This window comes from Papaver somniferum, chromosome 4, assembly GCF_003573695.1.
Source record: "Papaver somniferum cultivar HN1 chromosome 4, ASM357369v1, whole genome shotgun sequence".
In the NCBI taxonomy this organism is placed as follows: domain Eukaryota; kingdom Viridiplantae; phylum Streptophyta; class Magnoliopsida; order Ranunculales; family Papaveraceae; genus Papaver; species Papaver somniferum.
This window is the reverse complement of record NC_039361.1, coordinates 47,851,786-47,877,278: the sequence shown is the minus strand read 5'-3', so window position 1 is coordinate 47,877,278 and position 25,493 is coordinate 47,851,786. Positions and strand designations below refer to the sequence as shown.

The 25,493-nt window shown below is 36.1% G+C and overlaps 1 protein-coding gene and 1 pseudogene across 1 annotated transcript; one reads left to right on the top strand and one right to left on the bottom strand.

Annotated features, from left to right (window-relative positions):
- Window positions 1-10,708: 10,708 nt before the first annotated feature.
- LOC113276796 lies at window positions 10,709-10,808 on the bottom strand (annotated as a pseudogene).
- A 12,932-nt stretch (window positions 10,809-23,740) lies between these two features.
- Window positions 23,741-24,270, top strand: LOC113272473 (protein NRT1/ PTR FAMILY 5.10-like). The gene is made up of 2 exons (XM_026522300.1): window positions 23,741-23,906; window positions 24,002-24,270. Exons 1-2 carry the CDS (start codon window positions 23,741-23,743, stop codon window positions 24,268-24,270), a joined length of 435 nt encoding a protein of 144 aa, XP_026378085.1.
- Window positions 24,271-25,493: the final 1,223 nt, after the last annotated feature.

Here is a 25,493-nt window from a genome sequence, read left to right as displayed (position 1 = left end):
TCCATTGTGATTAAGAAGTTCCACTTAAAGTGGGTTTCTAGCATGATACCACATGTTTGTAGAACAACTAGAATCATACAATTATTCTACACATTCAACAATCAATGACGGTAAAAGCTTGATAAATATATTCTAATCTTGTTTTTATGGCTATATTTTAAACCAGTTCTTGCAGTTGCTATTAACTCCTTGTACCGGCATCTATCTGCCAGTGATCTAATTTGATTTTGTTTGTAAGATTGTTGGCTCAGTTTCATTGTGTTAATGTTGTGTTTCTTTTAGGGACTCGAACTGTTTCCATCGGCCAATTTGACATCTATATCTGTGCTGGAAGTTTTAGGGTCTATAATGACCAATAAATACACAGAGAATTATCCTGGTTTTATCTATGAAGGTGAAGAAACAACACGGATTATTCTGGTGTTAAGTATGAAGGTCATAAAGTGAAGCTCATTGTTACGCGAAGGCAAGTCACTATTCTTTTTGTTGTTGTTGTTTTGTGTATAGATTTGATTATGTACTAACTTAGGTCTCTAATCGCGTCTGCAGATCTATCGACATGGCTGAAAAATTTTGTCAGGCGCGTGCCTTGAAACTGTTTGGTTTAGATCCTGATGATTGGGGAGGTAAATACGGAAGACATTTTTGTGAATATTTTTTCTTTTACCTGACTGTTTTCTAATTTCAATCTTTTGCAGTAAATGTTCAATCCCTATCCATCTCGACTGCCCTTTTGGAAGTTTCTGTTGCACTGGTTGCTCCACAAGGGAAAATAATTGCATCTGACTTTCCCTTTGGTGGTTCTCTTTATAACGTATGCCTTATGTATTGGATATGGATGGCTGCATAGATTATGATCAGGTACATATCTGAAAGTTACTGCATAGTGAGTTTTATGTTTGTAAAGTTAAAAATAGTTACTCATTTTTTACATTAAAATTTGTTTAGTTGGAGCAGAATGCTAGTGTTTGTGAGCCAAATCTAATAGTTGCTGGTGGAACTGCATATCCACGGGCCTTCGACTATGAACGGATGCTCAAGGTAACTTAATCTAGCAAAATACAACCACATTTGATTCTTGTGCTTTCACTTGTGTTACTCTTCAGTTTGTGGTCTTTGAAGTGGTTAACTCTCGTCTAACTATTTAGTTTCAAATAAAGTGGAAAATCGCCTTTGCTAAAGACTATTCACTTTAAAATGTTTTATTTTATGTTATTTATTTCAATATGCTTAAATGGTGTCCAATACCACTATGGAATGTGCTGTTATTTCTATTGTCATGATCTATACAAAAATCCATGTATGTGTAATGCAAATTCTCTTCATGGGCTTGTAGCTCTGTGACAAGGAGAAAGCTATTTTGGTAGCAGACATATCTGAAATTACTGGGTTAGTTGCTGCGCGTGAAATATCTTCTCCTTTCGAGCATGCTCATGTGGTGATCACATCAACACAAGGATCGCTCTGTGGGCCACGTGGAGCCCTGATCTATTATAGAAAGGGGCAAATAGGCATAGCGGTACTTTTACTAACTATTGATATTGTACTCTTATTATGGCATGTTTATTTTACAAATTATCAGTAATACCTCAAACCTAATTATTATCTTTGTCTTGCGGCAAAAGATTGAAGAGAACATCAACAAAGCTGTGTTTCCAGGGTTACAAGGGGGTCCCCACAACCAATCGATTGTGGCGTTAGCGGCAGCGTTAAAGCAAGTATGTGATTCAGCAGCTCCATAACTTTATCAATTTTTCTAGAACGCCTAAGAAGATGAATCATGAAAGCATAATGCTCATGCGTAGGTTAAATACCGTAAACCATTTTCATAGATTCAAAGTAACAAAAACCCTCCTCAAAAAGACCTGCATGGCTAGGGCTGCACAAGACCCACCAACGATACCCAAACCCACCCGTATCCGCTAAATCCGTGGGTTTTTAATCCATACCCGTCCGTTGTGGGTGCGGGGTTGGTTATGAAAAAAAAAACCCGTTGTCTGTGGGTGCGAGGTTGGTTTAAGCTAATACCCGCCCATACCCGCCCAAAAAACCCGCAGATTATATACCATTAGATAAAACTAATCCTAGTCGTCCATTATGAAACCCTAATACTAGTAGATAGGATAACTGATAACCCTCATTCACTTTCTACACTCTTCTCTCTGTTCGGCCTCTCCTCTTCTTCCTCCTCAGTTCTTCTTCTTCACCTACGAACGACAATTACCAGAAATCTTCACCAGAAATCGACAACAACAACTTCGAATCTTCACCAGAAATCGACAACAATCGAAAAATCAACAGATTCAACACTTAATCTTCATCTGTGAACTTCCTAGATATGAATATTTTGGGGGTTTTGGTTTTTTTTTTCTCACTTAATCAAGGAGAATAGAAGTTACTCTAAATACTTGAATATAAAGCGGGTTTAAACCCGTTTAAACCCATACCCGCCCAACCCGTAGCGGGCGGGTAACAAAACCCGCCCGCTGTTTGTGGGTGCGGGGTTGGTTATGAAAAAAAAAAACCCGCAGTCTGTGGGTGCGAGGTTGGTTTTAGCTTATACCCGCCCATACCCGCCCATGTGCAGCCCTATGCATGGCTGCATGCAAATAACAGACCAATAAAAGTAACATCACCAGGCCTCCTTCCAGTCAGGATCATCTGATTATATAGCTTTAGAGAGTCTTTTCCCCTTCCGTAATGCGTCTAACCAACAATCGAAGCTATCCAAGAAAGCACATTTTAAATGCATCGTGCCAAAAACAGATTTGCATCTGCACTGTCTAGAAATCCCCACATTTTGCATGAATAATCACTAACGAATCACCAACTGATAGAGATGAACCAATAACACTTCTAACGAGGTTGCCATGCACTTGTTTTCCAAATTCTAGATAAGCTAATCCTGCACAAGCACTGAAAACACTTGCGATAACAAGATATCTCATTTCACAGTATAGTTTAAGTGCCTCTTCATTAAATTCATGGTGAGTATGACAAGAGATCAGTGATGTCCATGTAACCGCATCTAGGTCGCCCACACTAAGGAAATCCCTATAAGCACAATATATGCCACTGTATTTTGCGTACATATCAAAACTAGGTAGTGAGCAGATCATACAGTTTCTATGTACGGAATTGAAGCTAATGCGTTTGATGGATCGGTAAAAATGTCGATCTTCATTGCGACGTTTGCTTATACATACCACTATCAATGAGTTCCAAGAAACCGCATCTTCAACTTCTATTCTCCATGACCCTTGCCTTGATACATAATTTACTTCCCATATTTTATACATATCACTTTGGATGATGGAACAGCGAACCTGTATACCACATCAATGCAGAATATGCAGCACACTCTGTCAATTTACTTGGGAATGTTTATTCTATGCATCGCTAAATAGATATTTCTGCTTTTGTTTTCTTCATCCTTATCTGTAGTTGATTAATTTTATCCAGGCTAATACCCCGGAGTATAAAAACTGTCAGAAGCAGATTTTAAAAAACGCCAGAAGGTTGGCCAAGGTAAAAATTAACAGTTTTTAGAGTTATATATTAATATTCTAGATAACTTAGTGAATATGATAAGCTATTTTTTGCAGGCTTTGGAAGACTTGGGCTATGGAATTGTCACCGGTGGAACTGACAACCATTTGGTTGTGGTTAACATAGGGACAAAGGGCATTGATGCCCAAACAGTCCTGAAGGTCATGGAGGCTGTTTGTATTAGTGCCGGCAGACACACACGTCCAGATACTATTACAATGGGTAAACAATTTTGTCTTTAAATTTAAATTATATTATAATAATTTGTATTTTCCTTTAACTAGTTTTCTTTGTTGTTTTATAGGATCTCTTGCTCTCACCTCAAGAGGTTTCATTGAGGAACACTTCGCTATGGTTGCGGACTTTATTGATCAGGCAGTGAGCTTAGCTTTAAAGATCAGAAACTCATGCGGCTCAGTGGTTGATGATGCACTCATGACTATCCTTTTGAAGAAAAATAAAGAAGTTGAAAAACAAATTCAAGCGTTAAAGGGTACGATTTTGCAATATGCAAGTAAATTCCCCCAAGTTGGGAATAATGAGCAAAAGGAATAGGCCCCCCCTCCTCTCTTCTCTCTCTGGTCTCTGGAACAGTAATTTTGGAAGAATTTATTTTGTTGTAATATCTTCTTCTATGCTGGCTGTTGGTTGTTCCATTTGATTCCTCTTTTCTTCTTTCTTGGAGGTAGTAATGGAGTAAGTTGTGGTTACTTGTCACTGATGGAGTGAAAAATTACAAAAGGAATTAACAGTCTTTTGATTCAGGGAATCGCTGGTGCTTTTATTTGATGCCTTGTCCTCTGTCGAGATTGTTTATTTTTATTTTGAAATGGTTATTTTTTATGTTGATCGCCAGTGATGTGTAACAGCTTCAAGTTTAGGGCTTGAAGAGTCACCCTGGGATTTTTTCATTAGAAGCAGCCTCCAATTATTTATACACAGTTTTCTATTTTGAAAATCAGACTTCTTATAAAACCAGTTACATGATCAATCCGATTCTCCAGTCCCGTACTAAACATATACTCCTTTTGTCCAAGTTATATAGGCGGAAACTTGAAATACCTTGGACTCAAAAAAAATCTAGATTTTATAAAATTTCATCCCATTAGCGTTGGTCATACCAAAAACGTTGGTGTTGGTCATACCAACGCGGGTGTGAGAAACAAAATCATGAACAGTTGAATATCCAATGCTCATTTTTTCAAAGTTATAATTTTCAAGACTATAAACTCCTTCAACCCAATTTATTTTCGGTCACACTACTACTTTTTCCTCCTTCTAAAACTCTTCTGAACCAAAATTTTTCGATACAATATGAATAACTTAATAAGAAAAGCGGTCAATTCCGTAAAAAGAAAAGAGATCGAATAAATGAACCGGCACCGCTGCCTGCCACAGGTGTAGATTATTCTCAAAATCAGGAAGTAGAGTATGCTTCACCGAGTGTCGTTACTGCTCCATCATTAGTCCAAGGTCATGTGTCGGGTTATTATAGAATGAGAGGTGGATTTTCAGATTTAAAGGTTGTTTATGAAGGTCTACCCCCTCGAGTCTAAGAAAGGATTGATAGATATCTCTGGCGTGCGCTTTATAATATGAAGCCTAGAAGACACAACAATAGAATTACGACAACAGTGATAGAAAGGTGGTGGCCGACGATGCACACTTTCCATTTTATGGATTTTGAAATTGGTAAACTTGTTTAACTTAAGTTAATTTTATTTTTTTAAATAATTATTACATAATCAAAAGAATTAATCATACTTGATATTATTCTTGTAATAGGAATTACGCCCCTTGGTTTGTATTTCATTTGTGGGACCCCAAGTAGAGTGGGAGAACCGATACCATACAACCAAGACGAATGAATATTAAATAGTAAATGGCATATGCTTCTGCCTTCGTTTATGGAAGCAGATGTACATGAAGATGATAAATAATTGAAAGGAGGTGGGGTATTATGTTCAACGTTGAAGACTTTCCTTATCCTAAGCAGAAACCCAGAAGATGTAGATGACTATGCTGAACTGGAAAGGGTGTTTATCTAATGGGTACTGGGTCAGACGTTTTTCCCAAACTCAACTTCTATTGCTCTTGTTGGTTGGTTTCAAGCATTAGAAGATCTTGACAAAGCATCAGATTATGACTGGGGCTCTGGCAGATATGTATTGTGGGCTGAATCAAGCGTCTATAGGTATAAACTACTTCACTGGTTTCTGGGACATCATAGAGGTAAATATCAAAATTATTATTTTTAAATTGAAATAATTTTTATGAACAAATAGATTATGTCAAAATACTAAAATTATAGAGTAATTTGCAGTATTGGTGGTATACCTACTTCCGTGTACGTCTCGACCAACTGGGCGAAGGACACTGGCAGCAACGTTTCAGGTTCCAGTTTTGTTCAGAGGTGTCAACAGATGACTCTGAGCCACAAGAATGTTGTTGTTCACCCTTACATTGATTTTCCTCAGTATGGTGGTAATGATGGAGAACGTATTCTTGATTATTCTCTCTGTAGAGTTGTTTTTTACACTCTGTTGAGGGGTGAATATGATTTTGGTCCTATCCGTCCTAGTCACACCTAATGACCACACTTACTATGAATGGTAAGAGAGAGAGTTGACTTTCCATTGTACTTTGTCCTCCCTTATATAGGCTTTCCAAAAGCCCATCCTTTTATGATACCATGCCACATGTCCTAAGCCTCTTTAATTACTATTAATGCCATCCTTTCCTTAATATAACATCTTTTTTCCATAGGTAAAATTAGGCTAAGGCCTAACCCATGGATAATCCATAATATGAGGCCCTTAATTAAAAGAAGTCTAAATCTAGGCCCCAAATTATTAAAAGCCGTTGATACCTTATGCATATTGTCAAGTCCATAATTAAATAAATTTAAATTTGGGCCCAAAATTATTAAAATATAGTGTGATGATATTCCAACCACCTCTGACCACCACCGTCACCCCACCTCCACAAACCACCTCCGACCACCACCGCCATCCACCTCTGACCAGCCACCGTCAACCACCTCCGACCACCACCGTCAAAGCACCTCCGAACACCACCGTCAGCCACCTCCCGACCACCGCTTCCACCAACCACCGCCGCCACCAACCACCACCGTCAAACCACCACCATCAACCACCACCCGCCACCTCCGACCACCACCGTCGCCGCCAGCCACCGCCACCAGCCACCTCACGCCACCACTGCCGACCACCACCAACATATAACATGTGTATCCAGAAGTTACACATGCATATGGCATGTGTAATTCAAAGTTACACTTATATATAGATGTGTAACCAGTAGTTACATATGCATATATATAGATTTATACTCATCTGTTATACATCAAAACTACACATACAAAAAATAAAAACTACACATACAGAAAATACATGTATTACTTTAAATATTCATTTACAATAATTTTTCCGTTAATCAATTATAGTAATTTGTCCGTTAATAAAAAAAAAACAGGTAACACATTGAAAGAGTTGCAAAAAGGGAAAAAACTGAAGTCAATTGTTCTTTTTTCAAAAGTTTTCTCAACCCTTTTTCTCCAGCATATATTTCCATAACCCATCAACACACCGTGAGTCAATATGGAATTACTGACCAGTGACTAATATCATGACTGTCTGGGCTTCCATTTCACCATCTACCTCTACATCTCTATAATACCAGTGAAAATCAGCAACCCTCAATGGTCCAATGGTAGAATAGTCTGGTGCCCTTTTTTTTTCTTGTTTCTTTTTTGTGCTTGTGATCTTGCAAAGTAAAAGGAGTTTGCAACATGTAACTACTACCATAAGGAGATGTGAAGTCAAGTAATTGAAAACCAAAGCTTAAGAAATAACTTTGTTGCAAGAATTCAAATTTTTGGCAAACTCAAAACAAGTGCTCATCAAACACACCAAAGTATAAGCATATACACATCCACATAACATGTATATGATAGACACATTTTTGTGTCTGAGTTGTCTCGATTCTATATATTGTTAGGGCTCATTTTTGTACTTATTATAATGTTTTATTTATTTGTAGGTATTTTTGGCTAATAAACATTTTTGGAAAAAATTGGCTCGAAAAGTTGTCGGAAAGCACCCGGAGGACATTTGCTATTCGGACTTTCACTTTGAATAAGGGGTAACCTAATTACTAAGGGGCATCCCATTTCCAGGCAGTTGCTAATCGCACCCCTACTCTGGATAAGGGGCAACCATCTTCAACATTAAAAAAAAGGATTTTGGCGGGGAAAAAAATGCAGTTAAAGAGCAGTTTTGGCAATCGTGATTTGAAGGAGTTTGAGGTCGATTAAACCTCTGATTTTCATAGGATAGACTCCTATGGGTCTAGGAATCTGATATGGGTGTTTAAATCGATTAGAATGGGCTCAAACGACGGATTTTTCTCACAACAAGAAAATATGGAAAGTCACGTGTGTGACCTGTTTTACGGAATTTTAGAGTGATTAAAACGTTGTAAACCTTACCAAAGATTTGTATCTATCTAAGGAAGAGTTTAGAATAAAAAGGAAAGCTCAGAAACGCGTAGAAATCCCAAAACAAGAAATTGTCGCAACTTGGCCGTGAAGAGAAGGAAAGAGATTTTGGAAGATTTGGGAGAGATTTAATCGGTATTTTTGATATAAATAGATGTCTTGGGTCATATAGAAGAGGTGTCGAGAGTTTGGGAACCTAAGGAGAGCCAGAGAAGAAGAAATCAGAGCTTTACCAAACTTTGTTTCTGCTGCTGTTGTTGTTGAAGAAGAAGAACGCGAAGAACATTGACCCTTGGTAGACATTCGCAGAAAAGTGTCATTGTTTAACAGCAGAAGAACATTAAGCTGTTCAGGGCAGTCTTATTCTAGGGTCTTAAAATCAGCGACAAAGCAACAGTTTTTCTGTAACAGTTCCATTGTAACAGCTGTTTTGCAACACCAATACACTGTTGCAAACAGTCTGTGTTATTACTTTTCACTCTTTTAATCATCTTTTGAGCAACAAACACATATTTTGAGATCATGATTAATATGAGGAGCTAAACCCCATTGCTGAGGCGATAGAGGAAGCTATTTTTCCAATAAAAAGTGGTATATTCTATTTTATCTTTTTATTTGCAATAATTATACAATTATTTGCCTTGAAATATTATTGAATATGATTTTTATTTGAGTTATTGTGATCTATTTTGATGCAGTATGCTTAGTTTTAAGACTTTTGATGCTTCATACTTGGTATTTACAATTATTACTTTTGAAAACTACTTGTTGCAATATTTTAGAATCAAATTAAACAAGAAAATTGCATAAATATAAGTATTGGTTTAATTACTTTGAACTTGGAAAATAGTGGAATCTTAGCCTCAGTGTTTCTTTTAGTATTGATATCATCTTTGATTGAGCTTGCTATAATTTTTAGTGAGTTTTCTATTTTAATATTAGGATTTAAGTCTAATTAATATCCTTCACAAGTCTGAGAATCGAACCACTTTTTCCACTATCTACAAATCACATCAATTTTTGGCGCCACCGACGCGGACTTGTTTTTAGGGTTTTAGATTTATTTTTTTTGTTTTTGTTATTTTTGTCTTTTTTTATGTTTTTGGGTATTTATCTTGTGTCTATAGGTTCCGGATCATAAAGAAAATTGAGCCAAGGAGTTTGGTGATTTCATAAAGACTTGGAGCTAAAAATTAAAGCAAAAAGAACAGAAAAGAAGACAATTTTAATTTTTTAATTTTTTTAGACAATTTAGTTTAGGGTTTTTTATTTTATTTAAAAAAAAACTGTATTAGGGTTTATTATTTTTGTAATTTTTCTTTATTTTTTTGGACTTTTGGACTTTGGGACATTATTTTTTTTTATTACCCTACGGAAGGGTACTTTAAATATAAACTGTTTGCAGAGAAGGAGGACAATTACGATATTGTCTATGCACCTTGGGTTCGTACACTAGACATCGGAGTCAGTGGCCCGAGTCGACTACAACCGATTCATCCCCCGTCTGGAACGAGAGGTAAGATTCTAAACACTCGTGAATCCCCTGTCAGCGAGTTACTGGACTCCTTCGTATGCATATATGTTGAGGACTGAATATGGACATTTATTTTTCTAGTAAAGGGCAAGGCCTGGCCATACAAGATAAGGGTTCGGATTTCATCACCGTTCTCTTCTTGCCCTCTTTAGGAACACGTAACCTACGCGAACCTAAGCCTAAAATTTTGACTAGAACGAGACCGATAGAGTAACGAGCTTAACAGGAAAGTCATTCTAAAAATATTGGTTACTCTTTTAAGCATACTTCGAAGTTCTTGACGGTTTCTGTAAGTTGAATGCATGATTGCGCCGCCTTGTAATACCGGTGAGGCCTTGGGTATCAAAGCTCCACCGAGCTTCCCTCGCCTCTATTCAACTTACGTTAACTCGGATTGATCCCATAGGGGTTTGCTTAAATTGTAACGAATTCCCGTTCGAAGGATTAGAAGCTGGTCTAGAAACAATCTAAGTGGAGCCATTATGCTTTTTGTTCGCTAGAAATCAATAGGTTTGATTTGGTTGAGTCGGCCTTGATCTGTGTTTGCTTACCCTTCCAATTTAGAAAATTCTATTGTATGCCTGAACGTAAAAGAGACGCACTAGGTAGATTTGTTAAAGAGAAACCTAGTAGTTCGAAGCGTTTCGATTACCTTAATATAGAAAGTTCGGCTTTTGAAGAGTCTGTTTTTGAACGTTGTTTGACTGAGGAGAGAATCCCCTTTGCTCCGATAGCGCCAGAAATGGCAACTTTGAAAGCTTTGTAGAATCCAACTAGGACTACCCGTCCTTCGTGTATTAAGTTAGCTGAAACGAAGGCACCCTATGAACTGAAACCTGGGACCTTACAGATGCTCCCAATCTTTTTAGGGAAAGAAAATGAAAACCCTTATTACCATGTTGGGGATTTTGAGGAAATATGTAGTACTTTAAGAATTAGAGGCTTAGATGATGATGCTTTGAAACTTAGGTTATTCCCATTTTCCCTGAAAGATAAGGCCAAGTCGTGGCTGTATAGTTTGGACTCTGAGTCAATTGAGACATATGAACAACTTACATCTGACTTTTTCAATAATTTTTTCCCTAGGCACAAAACATCGTCTATTAGGACGCAAATATGCACATTTTCACAACAAGAGGGAGAATCTTTATATATGTATTTGGAAAGGTTCAATGATTTATTATCCCAGTGTCCTCATCATGGTTTAATAAAGGTTAGGCTAGTTCAGATCCTTTATGAGGGTTTAGATTATTCCACAACGACCATGGTTGAGTCTCTATGCACTGGTGGATTTGAAAACCAAACTGTTGATGCGGCGATGGAATTTTTTAATGAAATCGCCGAAAAAACCCCGCAATGGGAAAATAGTAGGGCACCCCAGAAAACAATTCTTTTAAGTAGAGGAAACGTTAATAGGGTAGAAGGAGACTATGAATCAGATGTCAAAATTGCTGCTATAGAAAAAAGGTTAGAAGCCTTAGAAGTGGGCCAGACTAGTGGTAGAGTGGAGCCCTTTTGGGAAGGCCAGAATATTGAAGAGCAGGCCAATTCTCTTTATAATAACACTAGATTTGATAACCGTCAAAAGATTGACCCATATTCAGAAACCTATAATCCTGGTTGGAGAAACCATCCGAACCTTTGTGGCCTAAGGGCCAAAGTCAAGGTCAGTTTAGTAATTCTAATGCTCCCCCAGGTTTTGGCTATACTAAGAATCCTTCAGGACTAGCTCAGTTTCAGAATCAGTCAGATAAGAAAATCCTAAGTTTAGAGGAATCTCTCGCCTTGTTAACTCAGCAAACTGCAAAATTCCAGTTATCCGTAGAACAAAGTCTACAAGCTAGTAACAGGATAGGACAAGAAAATAGTCAGGCTATTTCCGAGTTAAAAACCCAGGTTGGTCTGATAAGTGATTCTTTGAGAGAAAAAGGTAAGTTTCCTAGTCAAACACAACCCAACCCTAGAGGAGTTCATGAATTAGGTGCAAAACCATCGAATCAATTGAATGCTGTTAGAACCCTTAGAAGTGGTAGAGTTGTAGACAATAAGGTAACCATGCCCGATAGTGAACATACTGTAGTTCACCCCTCAGGATCTCACCTCTCAGGACCAATAGCTGAAGAGACTGATAAAGTTTCTAATAATGTGAATTCGGTTCCTGAAAGGTATGATTTTAGGCCTAGAACCCCATTTCCTCAGCTATTAGTACCAACAAAGAAGGAATCGAACTTTAATGACATAATGGAGGTTTTTAAGCAAGTTACCATAAACCTTCCCTTATTAGATGCAATTAGGCAAATTCCTGCTTATGCCAAGTTCCTTAAGGATATGTGTACGCGAAAGAGAAAACTTAGCGTCCATAAGAAAGCCTTTTTAGCTAGTCACGTAAGTTCAATAATTCAGAACACCACAACTCCAAAGTACAAATACCCAGGTTCTCCTACCATTGCTTGCACAATAGGTAACTTCCGGGTAGAAAAAGCTTTACTTGGCTTAGGAGCAAGTGTGAACTTACTGCCATTCCATGTATACTTACAGCTAGGACTTGGTGAAATGAAACCTACTCAGATGACACTGCAGTTAGGTGATAGGTATGTTAAAATCCCTCGAGGTGTTATGGAGGATGTTCTTATTGAGGTCGACAACTTTATTTATCCAGTGGATTTCGTGGTCCTAGATACCCAAACTGTCCCTGACCCAGAGAACCAGATACCTGTGATTTTAGGTCGCCCATTTTTAGCTACGTCTAATGCGATCATTAACTGTCGAAATGGTGTGATGAGTTTATCTTTTGGTAATATGACTATGGAGATGAACATTTTTAATGTCAGTAAGAAACCTCATGAGCTAGATGACACATGTGTTGAGGAGGTGAACATGATAGAATCCTTAGTTCAGGAGTCATTACCAAACATCTTGTCTGAAGACCCATTAGAAAGTTGTCTATCCCATTTTGGTTTAGATTTTGACGATGGTAGCACTATTGAACAGGTGAATGCTCTATTAGATTCTACCCCTGTGTTAGACACTGATAGATGGAAAGCTAGGTTCGAACTGTTACTAGTTTCTGAGACTACCCTAATTCCTTCCTTAGAAAAGACCCCAAAGTTGGACCTTAAACCACTACCCTATACTCTAAAGTATGTGTTTTTAGGCCCATCTTAGACTTTACCTGTGATTGTAGCTTCCAATTTGGATAGTGATCAGGAAAGTAGGCTAGTAAATGTACTTCAAGACAATAAGGAAGTTTTAGGGTGGACTATAGCAGACATTAAGGGTATAAGTCCTACTGTGTGTATGCATCAGATTCATTTAGAGGAAGACTCCAAACCTTCTAGGGAGATGCAACATCGACTGAACCCTAACATGAAAGAGGTAGTTCGAAAAGATGTGCTTAAGTTATTAGATGCGGGTATTATTTACCCAATTTCAGACAGTAAGTGGGTCAACCCTGTTCAGGTTGTCCCCAAGAAAGCAGGTATCACTGTAGTCCAGAATTATAATAATGAATTAATCTCAACCCGAGTGACCACGGGATGGCGTGTGTGTATTGACTATAGTAAATTGAACAAGGTCACAAGGAAGGATCACTTTCCCCTTCCTTTTATCGACCAAATGCTAGAGCGATTAACTGGACATAGTCACTATTGCTTCTTAGATGGATACTCCGGTTATAATCAGATCGTTATTGCCCCAGAAGACCAAGAGAAAACCACCTTTAACTGTCCCTTTGGTACCTTTGCGTATAGACGCATGCCTTTCGGGCTATGTAATGCCCCTGCAACTTTTCAGCGTTATATGATGAACATATTTTCTGATATGGTAGAACGGTTCTTAGAGGTCTTTATGGATGATTTTTCAGTGTTTGGTTCATCTTTCGGTGAGTGTTTGCATCATTTGACATTAGTGTTGACTAGGTGTAAGGAAAAAAATTTAGTGCTTAATTGGGAAAAATGCCATTTCATGGTTAAATCAGGAATTGTATTAGGGCACATCGTCTCTTCAAAGGGTATAGAGGTAGAAAAAGCCAAAGTTGACCTTATTAAGACTTTACAGGTCCCAAAAACCGTAAAAGATATTAGGTCATTCCTAGGGCATGCAGGTTTTTACCGTCGATTCATTAAGGATTTTAGCTTGATTTCTAGACCTTTTTGCAATTTGCTTGCAAAAGATGTTAAGTTTGTCTTTGATGATGCTTGTTTAGAGGCTTTTGAGAAGCTTAAAACTTTACTCACTACTGCCCCGATAGTCAAGGCACCTAACTGGAACCTACCCTTTGAGATTATGTGTGATTCTTCAGATTATGCTATAGGCGTCGTTTTAGGACAACGAGAAAACAAATTACTTCATGTGATTTATTATGCTAGCAAAAATCTGAATGATGCCCAAATGAACTACACAACTACCGAGAAGGAACTTTTACCCTTCGTGTTTGCCTTGGATAAGTTTAGGTCTTACCTATTAGGTTCTAAGATCATAATCTATACAGATCATGCTGCTTTGAAATAGCTTTTATCTAAGAAGGATACCAAACCTAGATTGATTAGATGGATCCTATTGTTACAGGAATTTTCCCCAGACATTAGAGACAAAAAGGGTGCAGAAAATGTAGTAGCAGATCACTTGTCTAGGCTAGTTGTTAGTTCTCCTAGTGATTCCCTTCCTATAAGGGATATCTTTCCTGATGAACAATTGTTCTCTGTTTCCCAATCACCTTGGTATGCAAATATAGTGAATTATCTTGTTACTGGTCGAACCCCTCAATATTGGGGTAATCAAGATCGTTCTAGGTTTTTAGCCGAGGTTAAGCATTTCTTTTGGGATGATCCTTATCTGTTTAAGTATTGTCCGGACCAGATTATTAGGAGATGTGTATCTGAAAGTGACCAGTCTAGTATTATCTCCTTTTGTCATGAACATGCATGTGGGGGTCATTTTAGTGCTAAGAAGACTGCTGCTAAGATTTTGCAGTGCGGATTTTACTGGCCTTCGTTGTTTAAAGATTCTCATAGTCATTGTGTTTCTTGTGAGCGTTGTCAGAAGTTAGGAACCATTTCCCGTAGAAATATGAAGCCTTTGAACCCTATTTTAGTGATTGAGGTATTTGATGTGTGGGGCACTGATTTTATGGGCCCATTTCCTATTTCGTTTGGTTATCTTTACATACTTGTCACTGTAGACTATGTGTCTAAGTGGGTTGAGGCGGTTCCGTGCAGAACGAATGACCACAGGGTCGTAATCCAGTTTTTGAAAGAGAATATACTTACACGTTTTGGTACACCGCGAGCTATAATTAGTGATGGAGGTTCACACTTTTGTAATAGACCGTTTTCTCTTTTAATGAAACAATACGGTATTACCCATAAAGTAGCAACCCCATATCACCCTCAGACTAGTGGTCAGGTAGAGGTTTCCAATAGGGAAATTAAACGTATTCTAGAGAAAACAGTTAATCCAAATAGGAAAGACTGGTCGTCGAGGCTTACTGATGCCTTATGGGCTTACCGTACTGCGTTTAAGACACCCATTGGAATGTCACCTTATCGTTTAGTGTTTGGCAAGGCATGTCACCTGCCTGTTGAGTTGGAGCATCGAGCCTATTGGGCTATTAAGAACTTAAACTTTTCACTTGACAAGGCAGGAGCTCAAAGAAATCTCCAGCTCAATGAGTTGGACGAGATTCGTAAGGTTCATTTTGGCGGAGGCCTTCAGACATATATGAGAAACACCGATCACCTAGTAAACATCAAAACCATCTATGTTTTTCTATATCCATATTCTTGATATATCCATGTGATTAGTTTTGACTCCGGATATTGATGTCCATAGTGCGACTATCTGAGTAGATCTCTGTCACTTCATATGAATTTTAGTATGCTTGAGTGCAAACTCGTGTACAACAATTGGAATTTCGCATCAGGATACTTCCTCCTGTAGTCAATAAGTATGCCGACCAAAGAGATTCTTTAGTGCCTTCCAAGGTTCTGTGTAGATAGCTAGGGTCTGGAGTAAAAAGGTTTTGTGGGTATACCTCTGGTAAGCCCTTCGGAGACAACACTCCGCCACTAGGGACACCTAGGGGTTTAAAGGCTTATTGCATACGCTAAATGCAATCGACGATGCCTGCGACAGTGAGTTAGGATTTTATTTCTATTTTATTTTTGCTCGAGGACTAGCAAATAATAGGTTTGGGGTATTTGATAGACACATTTTTGTGTCCGAGTTGTCTCATATATATTGTTAGGGCTCATTTTTGTACTTATTATGGTGTTTTATTTATTTGTAGGTATTTTTGGCTAATAAACATTTTTGGAAAAAATTGGCTCGAAAAGTTGTCGGAAAGCACCCGGAGGACATTTGTTATTCGGACTTTCACTTTGGATAAGGGGTAACCTAATTACTAAGGGGCATCCCGTTTCCAGGCAGTTGCTAATCGCACCCCTACTCTGGATAAGGGGTAACCATCTTCAACATTCAAAAAAAGGATTTTGGCGGGAAAAAAATGTAGTTAAAGAGCAGTTTTGGCAATCGTGATTTGAAGGAGTTTGAGGTCGATTAAACCTATGATTTTCATAGGATAGACTTCTTATGGGTCTAGGAATCTTATATAGGTGTTTAAATCGATTAGAATGGGCTCAAACGAGGATTTTTCTCACAACAAGAAAATATGGAAAGTCACGTGTGTGACCTGTTTTAGGGAATTTTAGAGTGATTAAAACGCTGTAAACCTTCCCAAAGATTTGTATCTATCTAAGGAAGAGTTTAGAATAAAAAGGAAAGCTCAGAAACGTGTAGAAATCCCAAAACAAGAAATTGTCGCAACTTGGCCATGAAGAGAAGGAAAGAGATTTTGGAAGATTTGGGAGATATTTAATCGGTATTTTTGATATAAATAGATGTCTTGGGTCATATAGAAGAGGTGTCGAGAGTTTGGGAACCTAAGGAGAGCCAGAGAAGAAGAAATCAGAGCTTTACCAAACTCTGTTTCTGCTGCTGCTGTTGTTGAAGAAGAAGAACGCGAAGAACATTGACCCTCGATAGACAGTCACAGAAAAGTGTCACTATTTAACAGCTGAAGAACATTAAGCTGTTCAGGGCAGTCTTATTCTAGGGTCTTAAAATCAGCGACAAAGCAACAGTTTTTCTGTAACAGTTCCATTGTAACAGCTGTTTTGCAACACCAATACACTGTTGCAAACAGTCTGTGTTATTACTTTTCACTCTTTTAATCATCTTTTGAGCAACAAACACATATTTTGAGATCATGATTAATATGAGGAGCTAAACCCCATTGCTGAGGCGATAGAGGAAGCTATTTTTCCAACAAAAAGTGGTATATTCTATATTATCTTTTTATTTGCAATAATTATACAATTATTTGCCTTGAAATATTATTGAATATGATTTTTATTTGAGTTATTGTGATCTATTTTGATGGAGTATGCTTAGTTTTAAGACTTTTGATGCTTCATACTTGGTATTTACAATTATTACTTTTGAAAACTACTTGTTGCAATATTTTAGAATCAAATTAAACAAGAAAATTGCATAAATATAAGTATTGGTTTAATCACTTTGAACTTGGAAAATAGTGGAATCTTAGCCTCAGTGTTTCTTTTAGTATTGATATCATCTTTGATTGAGTTTGCTATAATTTTTAGTGAGTTTTCTATTTTAATATTAGGATTTAAGTCTAATTAATATCCTTCACAAGTCTGAGAATAGAACCACTTTTACCACTATCTACAAATCACATCAGTATAACTCCCAATTACACATTCAATTAGCATGTGTAATTTATAGTTACACATCCAATTAGCATGTGTAACTAGCAGTTACACATCCATAAAGCTTGTGTAACTAGCAGTTACACATATACACATCCAGTACTTTAATAAACAAAACAATGAAAAATGAAAATAGACAAAATTCAATCATGTGTAGGAACAATTAACTCAATCGTATGAGCATGTGTAAATTCTAGCAAAACCCGTGCCATGCATTTCAAAGGGTAAGTAAAAAGTTACATATTGAAAGAAAAGACAAGTAAAAAGTTTAAAGATTAGGAATTCACCTCAGAAATCCTAAGTCCACTGAAATTCCGAAGTAAGTAGTCTGAACAAAGAGATAGGCGATCTACAACATCGGTAGAAATTAAAAAATGAATCAACTTTCTGTTAACAAAATTACCCCAAAATTCAAACAAACAAAAAGCTTCAATCTTTCATCATAGTTCATGTTAAAATTGTGAATCTAAACAAGATTACAGAGATGGGTTTCAGCTCAATTAAATAGGAAAAAAACACCAATCTAAGATATCAATAATTCAACAGAACAATAATTGAGAAATCATTTCAATTCAATCCTTAAAACCAGAATTTACATATTCAATCAGTATGTGTAAGTAGAAGTTACACTTATAATTAGCATGCGTAACCAGAAGTTACACATCTATTTATCTTGTGTATCTATAAGTTACACAACAATTGAATTTCAATGATTTTAACTCTGCTGCGGAGATAGAGGTACGTGCACAACTTCCTAAATACTTTTGTGTTATTGCAATTGGATGATATTATCACCTTTGTGTTTATTTTCATCAGAATGTGTACTGTGTAGCTACTAGTTACACATCTATTTAAGTTGTGTAACTAGTAGCTACACAGTACACATTCTGATGAAAATAAACACAAAGGTGATAATATCATCCAATTGCAATAACAAAAAAGTATTTAGGAAGTTGTACACGTACCTCTATCTCCGCAGCAGAGTTAAAATCATTGAAATTCAATTATTTCTCCAAATCAAAGTTGTTTTCACTTGCAACTGCGATACCTAGCTTCATCAACATCTGCTCCTCCTCTACCCTGTTAAGGAAAGACTTAATAAGTTTTATTCAGAAATGAGCATTATGTATCAGTGAGATATCATATAATATTTGTGATATCATAGTAATCAAGATATTGAAAAAGATATTTGATACTTATTTTTGAACCGATTCACTGACTGTAGAGATGTGTTAGTGATTTGAATTGTTTTTCTTCAACTTTTGTTCACTTTGATTCGACAATATTGTTACCTGTAATTGATACTCTATAGCAGATGAAAACCAATGACTATGAAGAAAATAAATGATCAATAGCAGTTTCAGCAGCTGTGAATAACTACAGAATACATACAATAGCTTGTGTAAATGGAAGTTACACATGCATATGGATTGTGTAACATACAATTACACATATGTATGGCTTGTATATTAAGAAGTTACATATCCATATTGCTTATGTAATTTGCAGTTACATATCCATATGCCTTGTGTACGCAGAGTATATGTTATCTTCGTCAGCGCTAGAAACAGGGACATCAAGTGGGTTATACAACAAAATTCAAGCTTCAACAGCAATAAATGAATTTGATGCTCTAACCAAGTGGATTATAGAAGGAATTTAAACCTCTGAAGGGAAATCTAAGAGTTAACGAAAAAATAAGCAACGCAGAACCGACGAAAATTTGGAAGAACAAAAAAAAATAGGGAAAAGAACTAGCTTAAAAATTAATTTGATGTCTAATGCTAAAGACAAACTCAGAAAAATCACAGAATATCCTTCTCAAAGTAAATATAAACTGAGCTTATAGATGGCTAACATATTTAAATCATGATGTGCATCGACATATATGTCATAGTAAACTGAATGAACATTTATTTTAGAAAGAATATGGTAATATTGATCTCGAAAGACTTTTCAATGTTACTACCCACCTCAGTGTTCAAGCCTCAAAGTAAAACAACAATAGATGGATTTTATGGCCTAACTAAGTAAAATTAAAGATAAGCCAAGCAAAATGTAAAGTAGATCCAACTTACATTGTCCAGTACAGCTCCAGTATCCATACCAAACCTCTCAGCTTCATATCAAAACACCACCATTAACTCCAAATCCAAATTATCCACCAAACCTGATCCAGCACCACCACTGCCTCCTCATCCTCCTCCAAAACCTGCACCTCCACCATCAATACCACCACAAATTCTTTAGTCAAACTACATATTTGTCGGCCAAGACTCAATATAGGCAAACGAAAACCAAAGTTCATACATATTTCCCATACTTGTTCTACAAGTTTTATTCATTAATCTCATGAATCATAAAAAAAATCAAAGAAACTTACCTTATTTCACTGATTTTGTATCAAAATAGTTGTTGAAGTTGCTTAGTGTCAACCGTACACTTCCAACTATCTTCATCGATTAAGATTTCATCTTCAAGACAAGGTACTGAATGTAGCAAAATATAGATTGAACTTAAAACAATCTGCAAAGAACAAAATATTGATGAGCTCAAATCAGTTCGAAAATTAAAATAAATGAAATTCATATCAAATAGATGGGTAAAACGGATAATGATTCACATATTTCGAATCTTAAAACCGATTTTCGATCGAGATGAGAGGTTAAAAGATAGACCGAATTCTGTTCAAGAACCCTAGAAAATTTTCTTTAAAATTTCTTTGAAATTTTCTCTGAAAAGTAAAATAGAGATGAGATTATAACAGATCTAACACCGATTATGATTTCTGTAACAGATTTGAACTGAAATCAAACTATTAAAGTTTCCCAAATGAATTTTCAGAAAATAAAAATTCGAAATCTTAAAATTAAATCAACCAATTCAATTGAAATCTTAGTATTAAAGATGAGTATGCTTATCTGTTCGATTTGATTTTGTAGGAGAATCTTCAGATTCATTTGCTGCTGATGATGATTATCACTTCTTCTCACTGATTCTTCCGAGAACAAGTGACGATGATGTCGAATTAAATCTATTGATTGAATTGAAATGTTACCTGTTCGTATAACTTTCTAGGAGAATCTTCAGATTCAGTTGTTGTTGATGATGATTATCACTCATTTTCTATTGCGTTTCATTGAATCTCCGAAGAACAGGTGACGTTGATGTTGAATTCATGTTTAGATAATCATGATCTGTGTTTGTAAAACTTTGATCTAGGTTTTGAAATCATTTTTCATTGAAAATTTCGCTTAGAAATCGTTTCTTCACGACCTGTTTCTTTATCCGGAGAGAGCAAAAGAAAATGAGAGAGAGAAAGTGAAAAATAAAATGAAAATGAAATCTAGACCTAGTTTTATTACCTATATATACTAAAGGGAAGTCTTGGTATTAGTAGAATTATTATGGATAATATTATTATTATCAAGCCTGAATTCTAAAGTGTTGGGACTAGAAATATGAAAATGTGAAAGAATAGAGTTGATAGTGTAGGATCCATTTAGTGGGGCTTCTATATATTGAACCCATATAATAGGGGGGTTATAGTAGTTTTCTCTTTTCCATATCAATTCCTTCCTTATCCCTCTTGCCTCATGGATACTTTCTTGTTAGGCTTGGCTTAGTCCCCATATCCCCATGTCTCTTGTTGGATTTGCTTCCCTTTCGAAGGCACCTCCGTCTTGTTAAGGGGTATTATTTTTCATGCATCAACATTAGTCCCCTGACTATTATAGTTTTTTTGTTTTGTTTTTTGTTTTGATCGGATCTTGCACCTATAGTTGATTCATGGATACTAAATTGGATCATGATTACTTATCTCACACATATAATAAATACACTATTAGATGAAATGGTATTACATTCCTCCGATAAGCCACTGATACTACTGTTATTGAAATATTGCATAATTCCGCCACCCATTTACAGGAAAAAAAATGTGTTGAGATTCCTCCTCGGTCCTTACTCATTTCTCCTACATCCGTATCATCTATTAGATTGTAAGCTGGTTCATCTCGCTTACCCATAAGGAGATTTGTCATATATTTGTACATCGAGAGGCATGAAAGGATTTAAGATTCCAACTCCACGTGTAGAGCACATTTGTATATCACTTGGATTGGATCAAGGAGTAGGGACCTAGTCGTGATTTTAACCTCCAATGGCCCCGTGGTTTCCATTATTTTGACCTTATGTAAAGTTGATTTAGCGTGATATGACAATTAAAAATCATTTTGAAGATTTTCGTATTATTTTTCATAAGTTTTTGGGCGGTATAAGTTATGATACACAAAATGAAACATAGAAATGAGCTGATTGATAGCTATTTTGCATGCTCGATTTATTAAAATACACCCCTCGTTTCATTTTAGATGAGAGTTTGGAGTTTTCAACCAAATTATGAAATGGAGACATGTATGAATATTTTCCATCTTTGTCCTTGAAAAAAAATCACCAATCATTCATTGTTATTAGGATTGCATTTATCACTTGGCTTGGATTAAGGAGCAGGGACCTAGTCGTGATTTTAACTTCTAATGGCCAAGTGGTTTCCATTAATTTGACCTTATGTAAAGTTGATTTAGCATGATATGTCAATTGAAAATCATTTTGAAGATCTTCATATCATTTTTCATAAAGTTATGATACACAAAATGAAACATAAAATGAGTTGATGGATAACTATCTTGCATGCTTGATTTATAGAAATACGCCCCTCGTTCCGTTTTAGACGAGAGTTTGGAGTTTTCACCATAATTACAAAATGGAGACATGTATGAATATTTTTCATCTATGCCCTTGAGAAAAGTCATCAATCATTCGTTGTTATTAGTATTGCATTAGTCACTTGGCTTGGATCAAGGAGCAGGGACCTAGTGGTGAATATAACTTCCAATGGCCTCGTGATTTCCATTATTTTGACCTTATATAAAGTTTATTTAGCGTGATATGGCAATTGAAAATCATTTTTAAGATTTTCGTATCATTTTCCATAAGCTTTCAGACGGTACAAGTTATGATACACAAAATGAAACCTAGAAATAAGCTGATGGATAGCTATCTTGCATGCTCGATTTATTAAAATACTCCCCTCGTTCCGTTTTAAACGAAAGTTTGGATTTTTCACTCGAATTAGGAAACGGGGACATGTATAATATTTTCCATCTATGTCCTTGAGAAAAGTCATCAATCATTTATTGTTATTAGTATTTTTAAAAATAAATTTATACTTCCGAGACAAAATGTAAAAATGTTGTTGGTGGATTTGTTGAAATATATGAAACATCTATTGTGGAAAATGAAAGATATCCAAAACCTTATTTAAAGTGGAACGAAATGAGCACCAAAGTAAATTTCTAAGGTCCACTATTTTGGCTATTTTATAGCTTTGACACATAATTACCTAGATTTGCCAAATTCTATACGATTAAAAGTTATTTTTGTTCGGTAGTAATAGTGTAATACCCTTGTGGACTTTGATAACTATTCTTAATAACCCTGCATTTTATGTGCTAAACAACCCTGCATTTTTTTACTTTAAAATATTTTTACAAGCTGATCGAGATTTATTTTCTAGTGTGCTCAATTCTTCGGTCGCTCAAGATCTGTGGTCTCTCCCCGGACCCGATGAAAAATATTGGATCACTTCTTATGGATTCGTTGAGAATGATTTTGTTAAAATATTTTTTTATTATTATTCGGGTTGTTGGTGTGCATCATTATTTCTTCGTCACTAATGCCTGATACAAAGTAAGATCGAGAAGACAATACAGGGACGATGCATGTCGAGGATGGGAAGTTTGAAAGATTTTACAAGTTTTTGGTGTGTTTAGTTCTTTTGGCTTAACACAAAAATATTAGTAATAGATGTGATTAGTACTAAAGTTTGCTTCTAGATATCAAAATGTTAGTAATAGATGTAATTTTTTGTGGTGCTATACTAAAAATATCATAATATAGTAACAAAAACGTCTCCCAACCAAATTCTTAAAGTTGGAGGACCGATAACTTCCACAGCAGGTGGGCAAGGGCTAACAAAGTAAGATCTTGCTGCGTTTTCTTGTGTGTTCATTTTATTTTTATTATTATTAAACTATTATTCTCTTAGGTTTTGGTTTGTGTTTAATTTTGGTTATTGACCGACCTGTGCTGTTGAACTTGCGTCAGTTGTTCCTTCGGAAAAGCCTGTATATTTAAATGATTGTTTTAGTCAGACTAATTGATCTATTCTGTCACCCCCCAGGGCCCCACTATATGTAACTGGAATAGAAAAACTGGTCAAAAACAAGCTTTCTCATTTATTTCTGGATTCATTAACATTTTCATCATTCGTACAGTGTAGACAAAGAAATGGAGACTTCTACAAAGTACCCACTCTTGACGGAGAGTAAAGTTCATGCTACTGGTGATGAGGATGAGGACGATCAGGGCATAGGATTCAGGATTTCTAGTGATCATCATGTACAACCGGTTCAACTCATAAACGGAGGATGGAAATCAGCGATTTACATCATCGGTAAGTTCAGTCAACCCCGTCTTTCTGATCCAATTCCAACTATGGATTTAAGAATTCATCTGAAGTGGTACATATGGTTGTGTGGTATAAGTTAGGTGTTGAAGTTGCAGAGAGATTTTCATTTTATGGAACATCAGGAAACCTCATTACTTATCTCATTGATGTACTGGGTCATCAGTCCACGACGAAAGATGCCCAGAATGTCAACATTTGGTCAGGTGTAGCAACTCTGCTTCCATTTTTAGGAGCTATCATTGCTGATTCCTACTTAGGCCGGCTTAATATAATTCTCATCTCTTTCTTCATTTATATCATGGTGGGTTATACCTACCTAATCACTCTAAAATGCATATGTTTCAGTTGAAGTTAGAAATTCAAGAATCTTGTAGAGTAAATTGTCGATTATACATTCACATTCTTCAAGCATTTGCTGTTGGAACAATATTTATTAATTATTATTTTAAGGTTTTTAATTAAATAAAATTAATTTATTATTTTGTTTGTGAATAAAACTTATTAGTCCACATCGTGGAGTTTCTATTTTTTAGTTGTTTTAAGAGACTATATAAGTTTTTTAGTCCCATATCGGGGAATTCATCTTTATAAGTTGTATTTGTTAATTATGTAAACAAATTCACTACTTTTATAAGATCTATGGGAAAGGGGTTGCTCTATATTTTATAGGGACCCCCAAGGGAAAATATTTTATATTGTTTTCTTATGCATTCGCGATTTTTCTTAAGGGTTTTTTCGGAGTTGCCAAGCTCAAGATGAGCATCTACTACATATGCTAGTAGTAGGTGTAGTAGGGTGTTTTATCCTGGAGATATCCGTCCTGTGAGGGCTATAGCATCATTCTTGAGTGTAGCCGGGCGCTAATGTCTTAAGGCAACGTGTTGAACACGTGACTCACTCTGTTTTTCCAAAGTTTTGTCTTGTTGCTGTTGCGGAGATCTGGAGAGCTCGTTCGTTTCATCAAATCGATCACTTCCATTATAAAGGAGCTAAGTATCAATAACTTTTGCTTATTTGACTTTTCCTTGTTTTTGATTATTGCACCCAACAATCTTAAGATATTAGAATTTGTAATAATAATTGATGTTTAATGTGAAGTGAAAAACAAAAAACGAAGTTTTGGTCAGCTGTAGATTTTCGAATTTATCTCTTAATCTAAAAGGAATTTAAATGAACTCTTTTAACCTAATGTAGTAGACATCTTGATAGTTACCCACAAAATATTTCAGAATTTTTGGAGTTGTAAAAGTATTTTTTTGATATTTTACAAAACAGAGAAACGTCTCTGAAAAATTCTGACGAGCAAAAATTTGTTGTTAACTAAAGTAGTTTTTATGGGTAACCATGAGTTTTTTGATATGGTGATTCAAACGAAGTTTGTAGATCTAGATGTCATCTTCAAAACTTATATTTTATTTTCCTATTCGGAACTAAGGTTTGTGAGATGTGGTATATTAGGTGATTGGGAAATTGTCGTGTCCGTGTCAAAGTATAAACGAAGATTATGTCATGAAATTGGAAAGGGACATGGATACCAGGAGCCTGTGGATGAACACAAGTCTTCCAAAGCTG